The sequence below is a fragment of the Vitis riparia genome, chromosome 14 (genome assembly GCF_004353265.1).
Source record: "Vitis riparia cultivar Riparia Gloire de Montpellier isolate 1030 chromosome 14, EGFV_Vit.rip_1.0, whole genome shotgun sequence".
NCBI classification, from domain to species: domain Eukaryota; kingdom Viridiplantae; phylum Streptophyta; class Magnoliopsida; order Vitales; family Vitaceae; genus Vitis; species Vitis riparia.
The window spans coordinates 1,889,689-1,906,069 of record NC_048444.1 but is presented as its reverse complement, the minus strand read 5'-3'; the positions used below and the strand labels follow the sequence as shown (position 1 = coordinate 1,906,069).

General features: G+C 31.6%; 1 protein-coding gene across 5 annotated transcripts; it reads left to right on the top strand.

Annotated features, from left to right (window-relative positions):
- The first annotated feature begins 885 nt into the window (after positions 1 to 885).
- On the top strand, positions 886 to 8,502 carry LOC117930818 (putative rRNA methyltransferase YlbH). 5 transcript variants are annotated; one of them, XM_034851566.1, is made up of 12 exons: positions 886 to 1,073; positions 1,288 to 1,382; positions 1,603 to 1,701; positions 2,170 to 2,274; positions 2,498 to 2,602; positions 2,999 to 3,137; positions 4,403 to 4,518; positions 4,654 to 4,710; positions 5,041 to 5,289; positions 5,412 to 5,513; positions 6,861 to 6,948; positions 8,071 to 8,502. In XM_034851566.1, the coding sequence occupies exons 1-9, from the start codon at positions 929 to 931 to the stop codon at positions 5,173 to 5,175; spliced, it is 996 nt and encodes a 331-aa protein (XP_034707457.1). In that variant the 5' UTR covers positions 886 to 928; the 3' UTR covers positions 5,176 to 5,289; positions 5,412 to 5,513; positions 6,861 to 6,948; positions 8,071 to 8,502. The 5 variants fall into 5 exon arrangements, with proteins under 5 accessions (XP_034707457.1, XP_034707459.1, XP_034707458.1 ...); XM_034851568.1 differs by lacking the exon at positions 6,861 to 6,948 and having other exon boundaries at positions 4,451 to 4,518; XM_034851567.1 differs by lacking the exon at positions 6,861 to 6,948 and having other exon boundaries at positions 5,041 to 5,276.
- The last annotated feature ends 7,879 nt before the right edge of the window (positions 8,503 to 16,381 follow it).

Here is a 16,381-nt window from a genome sequence, read left to right as displayed (position 1 = left end):
AAATAAAAAAACAAACGACAGAAAAAAATAAAAATTGGTTTAATATTTGAAAATATATAGATATTTAATTAATTTATTCTATTTTATGATAAATTAAATAAGAGAATTGAAAATTTCATGTAATTTTTTAAAAATATTTTTCATGGTGAAAATGAATTTTATAGTAACATAAGGGAGACCATATGTATATATAATGAAATTTTTTATTGAAAAAATAATTCAAATTTGTGGAATTATAGGGTTGTTGGGAACTATTTTTGAAAATAATTTTTTATTTTTCAAAACAAAAAAATATATAAAAAATTCGTATGATACTAAAAAATTATTTTAAAATATAGTGTTTTTAGAAAAATATATTTTAATTATTTTTATTTTTTATTTATTTTTTTAAAATTGTTTAAAAAAATAATTATACAAATATATAAAATAATTAAATATAAAATACTAAATATAAAATTATTTTTAAAATATATTTAAAAATATTAAAACATTTTAGATTTTAAACAAACTTTTATTTTATACAAATTAAAGAACTTTTAGAACAATTTTTAAAAATTGTTTTTAAAAACTATTTTTTAGAATTATTTTAAAAAATAATTATAAAATAGATTCGTAATTTCGGACGTATTTTCATGTATTTATGCATTTAAAAATTAGAAAGAAAAAAAAGTTATACGCACTATTTGACATGTGAAAAATAGTAGAATTGAGTATTGCTGCAGAGCTCCGCTCATTTCCACTCGGGTCCCGAGCCCATTCTGTCAGCCCGAGTCTTAAGTCTCGAGCTGGGCTGCTGATCTCAGCCCAATTTATTTCTGGCCCAATTTGCAATAAGATTTCTCCTGATAAGTAATAACACGTTTCTGTAGAAATCGCTTTATCGCATGAAATTTTTCTCTGCGGTGTGTGCTGCTCAATCCTTTCCCTAATGGCAGTTTCGTCGTCTGCAATTGTCTCTCCTTTACTTATCAACATCAGGACCAATCTCAGTTCTTCCTCTCCCGATCTACCTCTCTTCAGCATCTTCCGCAAAACGACCACTCGAAAACCGTCCGTTGTCATTTTGTCCTGCAGTGAGTTCGCCCTTTTCTGAATGCCCTGTGTTTTTTTTTCTCATTTCTGTTTGGTTCTCCGGAAAGGAAAGGAAAATGATAGGGAATACTGAAGAAAGGAGTCCTTTTGAAACTCTTTCTTTGGTCCTTTTCTATTCGTTTACTGAGAGCCAAGAGGAGGCTAATTGAGCCGTGTCTTATCATCTTATGTGTTTTTTACTTTTTTTTTTTTCAGAATCGGAGGATGGATTGGCGAACGAGGAGAAGAAGCTGTTGCTTGAACGATACGGTTATGATGCCAATGAGTTTGTATCAGAACCCTCTCCCAAGGTTCTCTCTGCTTGGTGCTCAAATTTTCTTTTCTATAGCTTATAAACTTATAGAAAATCACAAGGGAAAGAAGATTTTGGCCTTTTTTTTTTTCTATCTCAATCTTGAAAATGCAAGAAATAGGTTTTCGTTTGCTCGGATTTTTTGTTTTCCTACATTTTCAAACATAGGATAATTTTGCTGATGTTTGGGCATTTTTTTTCTCTCTCTGGTCTTGTAGACGACTAGGAGGAGAAAGGAACTCCAAAAGACAGGAAAAGGAAAGCAAGTCTCACCAGAGGATCCAAAGCCACCGAGGACAACTCATAAATTGCTTCAGGTATTGCCTTTTTTTTTTTTTTTATGGATATTGGTGAAAAGAAACAACGTTTGTGACATTAATGCAAGAATATCAGAGCTATAATGGCTACTGTTGATTTTTGATTTCTAATGAAAGTTCAATCACAATGATAACAAGCAAGAGAAGGATTAGTGGGAATCTTAAAATACAGGGTAGGTTTTGAAGCTAATGCACTAGTCATTTGACCCATAGTTAACAAAATTAACATAGTATGATGATCCATCTAGAAAGACCTACCTTTAATGTCTAATTAAGAGTTACTTACTGTTATTCCAAAATGTGAAGATATATGTTATACATAGTCAACTGTATTTAGGTTTACATTGCTTGAAGATTCACTTGAAGAAGAGAAATTCATCATGGTTCTATCTCGCTCCATTTTTTCTAGATAATTGGTGTTTCTTTCTCTTAAAAATGCCATACCTATCATCGTATTGACCATTGTAGGTGCTTGGAGGAAAGGCTCGAAGAAAGAAGTTGCTCTCACCAAAGGGCATGGATGTTCGTCCAATGATGGAAGTTGTAAAAGGTGCAGCCTTTGATATTTTGCAGGTGATAGTTATCTTTGTCTCTAATCCATCAAAAAGCAATAGTTATCTTTGTCTCTAGTGATATCTATGTTCTGTGAACAATAAAATATTTTATAAAGGCTATAATTTCTTTATTGATGTCTACAATTGATATGAAATCTAGAAATTTTACTTGTTAATTTTGACGCTGAAAAGAATTATTCTTTAATTATTGAAAAATAAATTAGTTGTTCTGGTTTGTTTAGGTGGCTGGTGGCTGTCCTGCATCTTTGAGGCCTGGGCGCTGGTTAGACTTGTATAGCGGTACAGGATCTGTTGGGATTGAAGCTCTTAGCCGTGGATGTTCTGAGGTTAAATAACAGACTACTAACTTATTAAATATTTTTTTAATACTTTGAATTATGATGTTTCTTCATGATTTTCTGAGACAATAATACTTGCATCTGAAAAAGATTTGAGTAAGCCTTTCTATATTTTCTGAACTTGGATTTGTACCTTTGGCACAAGACTTCATTTAGCTCTCGGAAAGTAGAGGTCAAAGGAAAGGAAATTGCTTAAAAATGGCTTTATGGGGATTTAAGCATTTTATTTTCATTTCCCCCACTCTTTCTGTGAACCAAACAGAGGGATAGCACTTGCAATAAGTTTCTTAACTAGGATGCCGTTTTTGTTTTTCATGGTTTTTCTTGCCATATCACTTTTTCTGAATTTGTACTCATACGTCTGCCTCTGTTTGCAATTCCCAGGTACATTTTGTCGAGATGGACCCTTGGGTTGTGTCAGATGTTCTGCGGCCAAATTTAGAGTGGACTGGGTTTCTTGACGTTTCAGTTATTCATACCGTGCGTGTTGAAAATTTCTTGGAACGGGCAATGCAGTTTGTAGGTATATGCTATATTTTACTTAATATTCAATGCTATGTGTGTTTGTGTTTCTGTTTTATAATGGTCGAAGTATATTAAAAGATAGGGGCCCTTATTTAAATAAAAAAAAAAAAAAAAAATCCAGTGTGTTTAATTCATTGTGCACGATACGGTCCCATAATAATGCTTTTGGAGATTCACTTTAATAATCCACCCAGTTGTCATATAGCCTGCATGCTAGGAGGAACACAATTTGATTTGCCTGGATTGGCAGAAATGCTGTCATTTACTAGTATATAAACAATTGAATATCTGCAATATGATAAATTCTTCATGCTTAGCAATTGTGTCTGAAAGCTTATCAATTTGTTTACAGACTAGAAGGAATCCAAACATCTTGCCATTCTATCATACCTAGAAGTCTAACTTGATTTAGAAGTAGAATTCAACAAAGCCTATCAAAAAAAAAAGGTGGAATTCAACGTACTGAAGGCTTCATGGACAAGGAGTAGTCTTATCATTAATGCAGTGGGTGCCATTTCTTGTTAACCTGCAATCTAGTACAGCCTGGCTAAAATTCTTGATGGTGTACAACTTTGTGACTGATACTGATGGACTTCATCTCACCAATGACCTTAAGGGCCTGAACTATGAGTAGCCAAGATATCCAATAGGGACATTAACCTCTACTTTTAATATTTGGCTCTAACATCAAGCTTTAACACAGATAAGGAAAGATGCAACGTGGCAACTTCAAAATCTAGATGTGTGTGTGTGTGTGTGTGTGTGTTGAAGAACCATGGACGAGTGCTTGATAGTCAAAAAAAGATACTGATCTTAATATCATTAATCATGACATGTCACTCCTAATAAACACATGATTGGTTATGAACTATGAATTCTGTATCAGCTTTACAATGGCTTGTAAAAAAGGCATCTTGATCCTTAAAGTGCATAAATATGTTTTTGACACTTGTCATTTTGTTCGATGACAAATATCCAAAGATAAATAATAGAACTAAGAAAATAATGATGTTGTTTGAGTGAAAAAATAAATAAAACTACTGAATGTTAAATTTATTTTCTTCTCTAATTTCTAATACCTTTTTTTGATGAGTAATGATGAGATAGTATAAATAAGTGTCAAAGAAAGAGCGCAACAAAATACATAGGAAGTATACAAAGAGCACCAATAAAACAACAATTGTCTAATATCTAACTCCTAACATTTATAATCAAATTTCTCTCATGCCCCATTTTTACAAATTAAGACTTGGTTTTGTGTAGGTAAAGATCAATCATTTGATTATATTAGTGTTACCCCTCCCTATACAGAAGTGGATTATGAGGTATTGATGGGTCAAATCTCAAGTTCAGCCTTAGTTGGAGAAGATACCTTCATAGTAAGTTGTAATTTCCTTTAAATGCTCAGCTTAAGATACCTGTATTGTAAGGTGTAATTTCCATTGACTACTTCACATGGTTTTATTTGTGTATGTTTTTTGCTGAGTTCTTTTGATCTTACTTCCATCATCTAGGTGGTCGAGTATCCTTTAAGAATTGACATGCTGGATTCATGTGGATGCCTTGTGAAGGTATTTCATGTAACCATTTCTTTGTCTGCTTGCATCAAATATAAGTAGCAGAAAGATGAATTGGTAACTCTTTTCACTACATATTTCTATGTTCACATGGATGTTAAATTCAAAGATTCAGACCAGGCACAGTAAATTTTCCTCTACTAGAGTGGCTCATGTATAAAATAAAATGTTGGCTTACTTATGAAGTTGATTGATATTTTCATTTAGCAGATTAAATGACTAGAGATTTGATTTCTACTCTGCAATATAATTTGATTCTGTATATTTGGGTAAAATGATATCTGCTTATTTGATGTGTTTTTGATTCACTATATGAACGTGCAGATAGCTGACCGACGGTTTGGTCGGACTCATTTGGCAATTTATGGACCCAAGTGGGCACAGAAGAGGAGGAAGTCAGAAAAGTCATTTCTGGTGGTAGCAGAAAAAATGATTGCAAATGGAAGGTTGAAAGTATAAAAATGGTTATGCAAGTAGATGTCATCCACAACTCTAAATGCTATTGAGGTGGTGTGATAATATTCACTCCTATCAACTTTGATCAAGCCACACCAACTTTGGTGGGTCTTCATGGTAATTTCTTTTAATGTGGTGGTTTCAACATTTTCAAACTAGTGTTATGGTTCCAGATTCCTTTTTTTTTCCTGAAGATAATTTTCAGCTTGTAAAAGAATCATTACCTTTGTCCATTGCAGGTTTGGCTTTGTTGGCACTCTAGAATTTCCACTCTGCTTGATAAGTATGAGAAGATTTTGAATCAACCCTCTGGGCTAGTCACACTGATTTTTTCAAAAAATGTAAGAATTCAGAAACTAATTTTCTGTGTGAAATCATTGACAAGTGGATGTTTTTTTATTCATCTTTCCTCATTATACAAGTTAAAGGATATTCGTATTAGCACTCACTAGTATGATTAGCTTTTCTGTTAATTCTAGCACTGAAAAATGCAACTTGTGTACGCTTATGTGTTTTAATTTATGCCAATACAGATCCTCGCAGAAATGCTGTTACCATTGTTTATCACTAGATTAACCAATATTGTAGTCCCAAGAGTCTAAACAGTTGTTGAGTGGGGCATGTGCTGGACAATATGATGGGAGCTTTACCCTTCTCAATCAATTTAAGATTTTTCATCCAAACCATCATTGGATTGAGAAGCTTTGGTATGGATCACCCTGAAAATGAACATTCTTCACACTGGGGTTGGTGGATTGGCTTTTTCAGCAGTGCTGTTTCATTGATGAGCCAAAAAAAAAGGACTGGTCCTGAAACTTCAGGTTTTTGTAAAATTTAGAATCTTGGTTTTACTTTGTGAATCTTGGGCTGATTTTGACCCAATCTGAATAAAAGTCTTCCCAATCCTTGAATTTTGGCATACATTATTTTGTGGAATTCTAATTTGTTGAACCCATAATTTTTTAACAAATTACGATCCAATCTGGATAACAGTCTTCTTGATCCTTGAATTTTGAGAAACACTATTTTATGGAATTCTGCCTATTAAAAAAAATAGTTTGTGATGTTTGTTTGATCTACCTTTTCCTGGGTTACTAAGGTTCATCATAATTATAGAATGAGATGGCAGCTCTAGTTATTGAATTTACATTAGAATATTAAAGTGGTCAAATTTTCTGAATTTTTCTTTGAGTTGCTGGAAGAACCAGTAAACCTTTTAGACCCAGTTCATTTCTTTTTCTCTCTTAAAATTTCTAGCATAAAGTTGACAAATTTTTGGACCATGCTTGCAGAGTGTCTTTATATCATTCATGATGGCTTGCCATCCCATCAAATGGTCTTTAGAAAACATGTCATGGAGTGACCCAGCTGACCAACCCCACTTACTGTACTTTAGTTAGGTGCATGAGTGTGATTGAAGCACAAGACCGCATGTCTTTGATCTAAAATCTGTTTGTTTTCATGGCATAGAATCAAGACTGGGGCCATGCAAACACAATAATATATTTTCCTAACTTGCCTTACTCGTGACTTAATAAGAACCTAGCCAAGTTTGAGGAGACAGTGTTCAAAGTTAAGAATCCCATAAAGAGAAGAGGATTTTGATTGAACTGTGGAAGGTGGACCACCCCAATTGATACTTTGAGTTCTATGGCGGAAAGCCTTTCTCATCTTTTTCTTTTGTCCAGAAGAAAAAGGAATTGCTTGTGGGATTGGAAAGCCTAGAAGTCATTGGCCATAATATCGACGTCAATGTACATGTGCACTTGTGGTGGGGTATGTTCTTTTCTGTTTTTTTCTCCGAGGGGAGCTTGGTTTCAAGGTAGCATTAGGCTTTAGATTCTTCCCATTATTTTAGTTTTTTTATAAGTATTGTTTAATACACATATACATCTATTATTCACATAAATATACATATCTAATTATATTTACATAATTGAGAATATAAAATTGCATGAGAGTTCAAATCAGTGACTTAGTTAGGTTTGGTGTCAAGTTTGGTAGGATTGATCCTGATTAGGTGGAGTTCAGACTGCTGATACTCCTTTCAAAACACACCCTGGTATCTGCTATTATTTTTCTTTTTAGGAAACATAAGTTTTTTTATGGGGAACTAAAGCATCTTCCTCCATTTTGGACTCTGCAAGTCTGGCTTCCAGGTCAAACTGAAAACCCTCTTTGTTGTTGTATGGCGTTTCTATTTGTTGTCTTGTTGTATCTTTAATGGTGGCATTACTATTTGTTTTATTGCAAACTTATGAAGATAATGTCAGCATTTCTTCTCTTTTCTTTCTCTCTCTCTCTCTCTCTCTCTTTGGATGTTAAAAAGACTAATTGGTCACTTGATTGGGACCATAGAACACAATTTCTGTCAAGGAGATCTCCTTGGTGGGACCCTATTGAATGGTACTTAGATCACGAGCTGTACAAAAAAGGTACTGGTGATTAGGTAATGAAACTTGTGTTGTTTTTTGGTCTTTGATCTTTGGTGGATCTTTACTTTCTCAACACAATTGAAAGTGCTGCCCCACAAGTATCATTGAACTACAATCATCTAAAGCAAAAATGTGCATTAAAGATCATGGATTTGCTCGTAAAATCAGATCTAGCATAGAAAAGTATCTGTATCTGCTGCTTTTCCACTGATATTGTGACAAGAAGACTTTTTGGAAATCAAATCCTCAAAGCTGATTTAGACATTTTATTGGAAGAAGACAATGCTAGTGGCTGATCCTAACATGCATATTCATCAATTTGATTAATCCAATGAGCTAGTTAGAATATAGATTTCTTTTTTATCCAGTAACTTCCTTTTGGATATATGATTAGCCAGTGAGATAGAGTTTTGAGATATTGAGAGGTATTAAAGATTCCTCCTTGTGCTCTTTGTTATACTAGGTGTCTTAAGGTCTTTTGATGACACGACATGTGGATGCGTCCATACACTTGGCATGTATTTTGGGATCCCATGGTCATGCCCAACATTTGGAGATTGCAGCTGGCGTCTCCTTCTACTGGCAATCTTCTAGGGTGGTTTCATGTAATGTTGGGGTGTTAGCAGCATTTATGTAATTGCTATTTCTACTATATGAAGAAGCATTCCTATAGTTATGGTGAGAGTTGGCTTCCTTTTTTATTTTTTACTCCTCCTTACTCTGTTTCCTTCTTTTGATATAAAGTTAGAAATCTCAAGTTTGTAAAGCTTGTATAACTTGATTCTCTAAGATCCTGAAAAGCCAGACATCTGTTTGGAGTTGGCAATTGCAAAACCATGTAAACTCTTGTTTGTTTTGCTTCAGTTTATTTCATGGCCTTTGCTTTGTTCTATTAGATTGTAGTATGTTAATGGTAATATTACCATGTGAGGAGTCTTCTTATTATCTAAAGACTTTTCAAGTTTTTCAGGATTAATTACATGGGTTGAAATTTTCTGGAAGTGAGATATTCATCACTGTTACATTTTACATTGCCAATCTTTTTTCCTAGAATGGATAGAAAATGATTCCATCATGGATAATCCAATGAGCTTCCATGTGACAAGTGCCAAGTAATGCAGTGAATGACAGGGACAGTAACAGCTTCTAGTCCATTTTCAAATTATGAAAAGAATTGCATAAAGTACAAGTTACTGTTGGCACAGTTGCTATTTCCCTGCTTGGAAATTTCAAAATGACTCAAACGCATCTTTACTATAACGCCTTGTCAGTTTAGTCATTTAAACATGCAAATGATCAAGTGAGATATGCAATTTTAGTGGATTTGAGTAAAATTTGAAGAAAAAGTAGGATAAGGCATATGGGCAGGAAAACTACAGCTTCAGACAGAATTGGAATCTACAAGACTGCTGCCAATAATGTTTGTTGGGTTCCTGGACAGCCTTTGAAATAATTGATTTATCATATATTCTTCTTATTTTTATGCTTATCTTTTTTCCTTTTTACTTTTTAATCTTACATCGGTGACTTGTCAACTTGGTGCACTTATCCAACTTGAGAGAGGGCTCTAACCATAATGTTAATTATATGCAAAACAAGATTGAAGTTAGAACTTAGAAGCTGTGGTATGGATCAACCCACAATAATAGGTGCTTTCTCATGCTTATGTACACAGAGATACTCCATTTTTAGGGAGTGTTTGCTATATGGGACACAAGACTCTATGTCTTTTACAGGTTTAGGGTACGTAAGAGTTAGGGATCTAGGCAGGTCCCCTTAGCTAGCTGCATGAAAATGCACAAAGCAAAGCAAAGGAAGAATGCTCCCGTGGACCCATTCAATGTAAAGTAAGGAGGGTAACTAACTTTTTTATTTATGTTTTCGGTATGCCACTCTCTCTTTCATTCTCTTTCTCTCTCTATCTCAGTGCAACAGAATAGTTTCCAGTCTTCCACCTATAAAATTACTCCTCACCCGCCAAGTTAAAAACCACCTCTAATACTTGCCATATCTTGCTTTCTCTTCCCATCCTTTCTCCTCTCATTCTTTCTCCCTTTCTCTTATGTAAGAGCTCCATGTGCATCATCCTCTTCCCAAGGCCATCATGGCTGTTTTGATCTGTTCTGTGGTCCTCCTGTTGAATGGCCTGCCATTCTGCTTGGGAATGAGAACATAGGAGAACAGAGAGAGAGAATTATGGGTGATCGCAGCAGGGTGTTGAGGATTTTGTTTGGAGCTCTTATTTTTGTGGGTTTAATCTGGTTTTCATATGTGGGAGTCATAGCAAACCAAGCAACTAAACCAGTGATAACTATTTCATCGACTGGAAATTTCAAGCATATGAAGTTGATAGGAAGGGAGAGGCATGCTGTTCATCAGGATTGGGATCTCAATTACGTCAGCAAACGAAGAGTGCCCAATGGACCTGATCCCATTCACAACAGGTACTTATTTCCACTTTAATCATATTTGTTATATTCTCATGCTTTGTCATACTCTCAAGGGAAACAGGGCAATGATTAGGCCAAGTTGTGATGCTAAGTAGTCTGAACCCACCCAGCCGTGGCTTTATAAGAATAAGCAATTGGTGGCAAGGACTGTTTCAGATGTACAGTCTTAATCCCAATTGGGTTTTAGAAGTAATCGTAAACAATACACATGAACCTGCATCTGCTATAGGACGGATGAGAATAATGACAAAGAAGAATGGGTCTGTTTTATCTTTTTTGTTTTTCCATGAAAAGTTAGAAAAGAGAGTTATTTACGTTTGTTTTTTTTATAAGTTTTATGATATTTGGATAAGTAAAAGAAGCATTATATGAACTCATTTGAAATGCCTGGAAACTGATGATGATGTTACTCTTTAACAAAAGCTTCTTTAAGTAACAATCTTTCTCTTATTTTTATGAGATACAAATAAAGACATTGGGGCAATAGACTACTTTATTAAGGGTGAGGGAACACACATAGCTCCTTTCTTTTCTGTTGATATTTAAAAGTTTCTCCTTTTTTATTTTGCTGATAATTAACTGTTTTGCCTAGTTGCAACCTACAACTTCAAACCCTGTAAACCTCCTTTCCCCTAACCTAAGCAGAACATGTGATTTCTGTCTTAAGGAACCTAGTTAAATGGGAGTTTTCTCTCATGTCTGGTTTGTAGTATCCCCACCATAGGATTTTAAGTTCATGATCATCACATTTGAACTCCTACCAACTCCACTACTTTGTATTCTAGAGAACCCGTAAAAAATGTTTTGAGAAAGGATTTCATTTTTATGCTGTTTCTTCCTTTTCCTCCTCCATTCTTGAATCTAGACAGAACATTAAAGTTTTGGATGACTTCTTTCTAGTAAATTTCAATAATCCTATGAACTTGTCAAGCTTTACAATAAAAATGAAACTGGCATTTAGCTATTCGATACTCTAGCATAACTGTCTGGAGATGTTGTACACATTTGGATGGATCATGTAAATGAAATCTCTCTCATTGTGTTTTTGTATTGAACTTTTACAAATATAGATATGAATATGTAACAGTGTGGGTTCTGTTTCTCACATATTATGGACATGTTGGAATATGTTGCTTCAGGAGAGCAGGGAAGTCTAGAGAACCGCCCGGCCGGGTTTGAGGATCGATTGGGTGCTGGGAAGCCTCAGAGCTTGTGTAGAAGACTATCCACATGAAATATGTAAGTTCTGACTGGAAGACACCATTAGAAGACTCCAAAATTAGAAGTGTTCCACTAAGTATTGTAGTTAAGAGGTGTTGTGAGTGGGAACTGAGTCCTTGTGTTCTCTCGATGGTTAGAATCTGAGCTTCTCTCACAAACTACACAATACAAAAAAATCCCTGAAAAAGATTAAAACTTTTGGAGGAAACCCCACCAGTGTTTGCTTGTCCCTGCTTTAAATTTTTGAGAGAAAAAGAGAGTGATTCATATGGATAGGGGATTTTGCTTTTGCAAGAAAAAACAACAGACCAGGTTAGATACTATAAGAAAATGGAACACAACCCAAGAAATGTTCTAGTCTCCATACAGGCATGTAAGATATATTAATCAGCAATGTGATTGTGCTTTGGTTTTCTGTTTGCTTTGTTTTTTTCTTTTCTAAGTGGCTTGTGTTCCCCATCTAAAGCAATTCCATCAATTAAAGTTGCTCTCTTCCCCAAAAGGAAAATTTTTTCCCTTGAATGGTGTTGTAGGGTGTTGTAGTGACCAGTAAGTGTCTTGATTTTGATTTTCATGTATTAACGCTTTAATGCTGTGAAAGTGTGTATAAATGTTCTTAATTTTATAAAACTTTTTTCATAAAAACTTCAAAAGCATGCCACACCGGATCTAGAAGCTCACTTTCTTGGAATTTGCATAACTCCTGGGATCTAGAAAAACATTTTTTTAATGCATTTTGGAAATTTATACTGATGGGGATTCTTTAGAACCTCTTAGAAATTATAAAAGAGAAGCATTTAATTAAGAGAAATCATATTGGCTTTGATGTCTTCTCTCTGTCCAAAGTTGGAAAACAAGGGAGTCATCTGTGGTCTCTGCTTTTTTTCTTTCACTTTCTCTTTCTTTGCTTCCTTTTTCTGTTTTGATTTTGATTGGTTCGAGAGAACCAAAGACTCGGTCTAAAGCAACTGAGATTCAAAATTAGGTGCCTTTTTGTTTTGATGGGAGACAGAGATCCCCATCTCGTGCAGTTTTTTTTCTTTTCTTTTGTGATTAAATAAAAGTTGTTTGGAATGAGAGAAAATGACAGTACGCTCTTTTAAAGTAACACTGGAGTTTTATTGAAATCAGACCCACCAAACTGGGCTGTTTCTCAGTTCACAATGATTGAATTTGATGAAGTTTTTGTTAAGAGATAAGAATCCGTACATGGTCTGCTTGGCTTATGATTTTGGTGATGATGGACCTACTAATCTTGTTTGGCCTGTACTGTTGGACATTAAGCTAGCCTTTGATAAACTAAATCGGTTAATAACTTAATTTAAGATGTTAAATAAGCCTTTGATAAACAGTTAATAACTTAATTTAAGACATTAAATAAATTAAGTATATTTGGTAAAATAATTTAATAGTAAGTAAAAATTAATTTTAATTGATAAATAAAATAATCAATTTATTCTAACGTTCACTTTTTTATTTTATTTTTTATTATTATTTATTTAAATTACTTTCTCATAATCTTTTTTGTTATTCTACCATCTGTATTGTTATTTAATATTTTTTATTTTAGTTATAATTTATAAAGATAAATATATTAATTTGATGATTTATAATAAATTTTAAGTTAATTCTATTAAATAAAATTCATTTAAATTATTAAATAATAAATATTAAATTTTATCAATTGTTCTCGTGAACTTATTCCGACCTTTAAATAATCAATTGGAACTTAAATTCAATTAGAAATGGTGAATAATCAAATAAGCACATGAACTTTAAAAGTGGGTTGTGAATATATTTAACATTTAGACTTTGGTTTGGTTTTTGCAAAAGAGGCCACTGCTCCATGGCTCGAGAGTCTTGAGCCGAGCGTAGGACCATTACACTTGGCTGTGTTCAACCGGCTTATCCGGATGACAATCATGAATTTGACTCGTAACTAAAAGTAAAATATATGTTGGATTCAATGGTATCGTTGGTGTTCGTTTGCAACATTTTCAAAAATAATTCTAAAAATTCAATTCTTGATAATAGTTGTTAATTTCTTTTTAGCACAAAATTTTATTTAAAAACTCAAATATTTTAAAACTTTTTTTTCAACAATTTTCATTTTATATGTTACATCTTGTTTTTAAGACATTATACAATAAATACTTTTAAAACATCTCAAATTTATTCTCAATAATTATTATATTTTTAGATCAAATTATCTCCTTTTGATTCAAAATTTGTCAAAGACAATTTTTTAGATTTAAAAACTATTTTTTATTTTAAAAAACATAAAACTATCACCTCCTCAAAAGAATAAAAGTAGAATCGATATTATAAACTAAAAACTTTTTGATAGAAGGTTTTACTTGTGAAAAGAACTCATATTTTAAATGTATCAGTATATGTGCATAAAGTTTTTAATCCCGTATTAGAAAAGAATGTGAACTTTTAGTGGTTAACATTATACTCTAATTTTTTGTGCTGCTTAGGCGTGTAGAGAGTTAAGTGGGGTATTAGAAACTTAGGTGGTGTTTGTGTTTAGACTGAATAGAAAAAGTTAAAATATTTAGCTTTTTCTATTTAGTTAAAAGTACCTCATGGATATTAATCAACATAATTAAAGTGAATTTGTAATCAATAAATTTAGTTTAGCAAGACAAACTTAATTCGACTTGTTATCACCCAAAGGGTATGGGGTGATGGTTGCTCCGTTACTAAATTATTGAGAGGCCATGATCAATCTACAACAATTATATTACTGAAATCATGCATTTTTTTAAGTTTTTCGAACTAGAACCTAAAATATAAGCCTTGGCTAAGTGGGTGCACATCGGCTTCACTTACTCTCCACAAGCCCAAGAGGCCTAGAAAGTGGACTCCAATATAAACCAGTAAAGTTCTCTTTACCTCTTAGCTTAGGATGGGGAACTTTTCCACACATGCGCTCTTCTAACGAGATTTAAGAGTATCTTTAGCGTTGTTTGCAATAATTTCGAAAATAATTTTTAGAATAAATTCTTAAAATTAATCTTCAATTATTTTTAGAATAAAATTTTATTTAGGAACTCAAATATGAATATATATTTTTTTTTAACCTATTTTCTATGAAGTCACTATATCCGAACATATAATGCAAAAGTTTTTATTTTATACATTGCTTATTATTTTTTAATACTGTACAAAATATTTAAAAATATCACAAATTTATTACTCTCGACGATTATTCTATTTTTAGATCATATTCTTTGTTTTTAATTCAAACTTTGGTAGAGATATTTTTTAGCTTTAAAATTATTTTTTATTTTTAAAAATATAAATATTTAAAAACAATTTCAAACAACTCTATTATAATGATCAACTCTCAATCATATAAATATTGTCTACTTTAATTTTAAAAGACCTTCATTTGGTTCTAATGTCATCTATATACGAGTCAACGATACACTTTTTTTCTTTATTTGATGTGAGAGACCACGCTTACACTCTATTTTTCTTCCTATTCAAATAGCAAGTCTTTAATTTACTTTTTTCTTTTAATTTAATAATTTTTTGCCTGATTTGAAATAATTTTATTGGAAAATGTTTCTCTTTAAAAATAACTTATTTAAATGTGGAAACAAGGAAAATATTTATTGAACAAATTATAATATATTCAATAAAAAACTTTACAACTCTAATATTGTCCAAAATTATAAATTTAAATTTAGGTTCAAGTTCTCCTAAAGCCTAAAATAAAATTTATAAAAAAATATGTTATGGTTTCAAAAAAAGCCTTCACTTGTTAGATTTCTAAAAGAAATTTTATGTTTAGTTTTGATACAATGAAATTACCTTTAATTTTTAGTTTGTGCATTTATATTAATTATTTATCAAGAGCAATCAATCTTATGCAAATATAAATAAGATTAATCACACAAACATATAATATAACGTGGAAAAATCATCTAACAACTTGCCAGGTATAAAAAACTAATCTACTTATTATGATAAAAAGGTAAATAATTTCATTGGATTTGACAAAATTATTTATAATAATTTTTATAAAAAAAACGATAAATATAGAGGAAAAAAGTAATAAAGTTTTAAAAATTCACGCCTTAAATGATTAGCCAAAGTTGATCCTACCAAACAAATGAAATGGTTTTTTGGATGGTGTTTAATAGTAGTGGTTTAAAATGTAAGTCATCAAACATATTTAAAAGTGTGAATTACCATTTTTTTTTCACTTCAAATTATTTTACTGAATACACTTTTAATTGTTTTTTATTTACGTAATATTTGATAAAATTGAAAATTAAGTACTAAAAAAAATTAATACTAAATTATAAGTGCTGAATTTAATTTGCCGACTTGATGATAGAAACAACTAAAATTTGAAAGTCATTCAATTTTATAATTTTAGGGGATATTTGGTAAAATTTAATACTTATTATTTAATGAATTAAGTTGACTTTAAGTTAAATTATTAACTTAAAATTTATTAATTAATTATTACTCGAGGAATTAAGGTTGTTTAATAAAATTAATTTAAATTTATTTTAAATTATCAAATTGACATATTTATCTTTATAGATTATAATTATGATAAATGATGTCAAAATAACAATGAAGATAGTGAAATATAGAAAGAGATTATTGAGATAACTATAATAAATAATGATAAAAAATTTAAAATGAAGATATGGACTTAAAAATAAGTTAATTATTTTTATTTATTATTTAAAGTTAATTTTGACTTTAAGTCGTACCATTAAATTGTTTTACCACACACCCACTTAGTTTTATACCTATTATATGAGATCTTTTGAAAACTAATAATTGCATATCATATATTGATAAGTATATTATTGAAGTGAAGTAGTTATTTTCATTTAATAATGTAATTTTTATATCTTATGATTAAAACTATAAAAAAATATTATAATTTTTTATTTTATATTTATGTGGTAACAATTTTTTTTTAGAATAATTTATTTTTAAATATAAATATTAAAATTTGCATAAACAGTTATTTTCCATTGAAGAAAAATTGACATTGATGCAATAATATTCTATCTGACTTCAAATTTTTAATTATAAAAATAAAATTAATCAACTAAAGTTTTTATATAC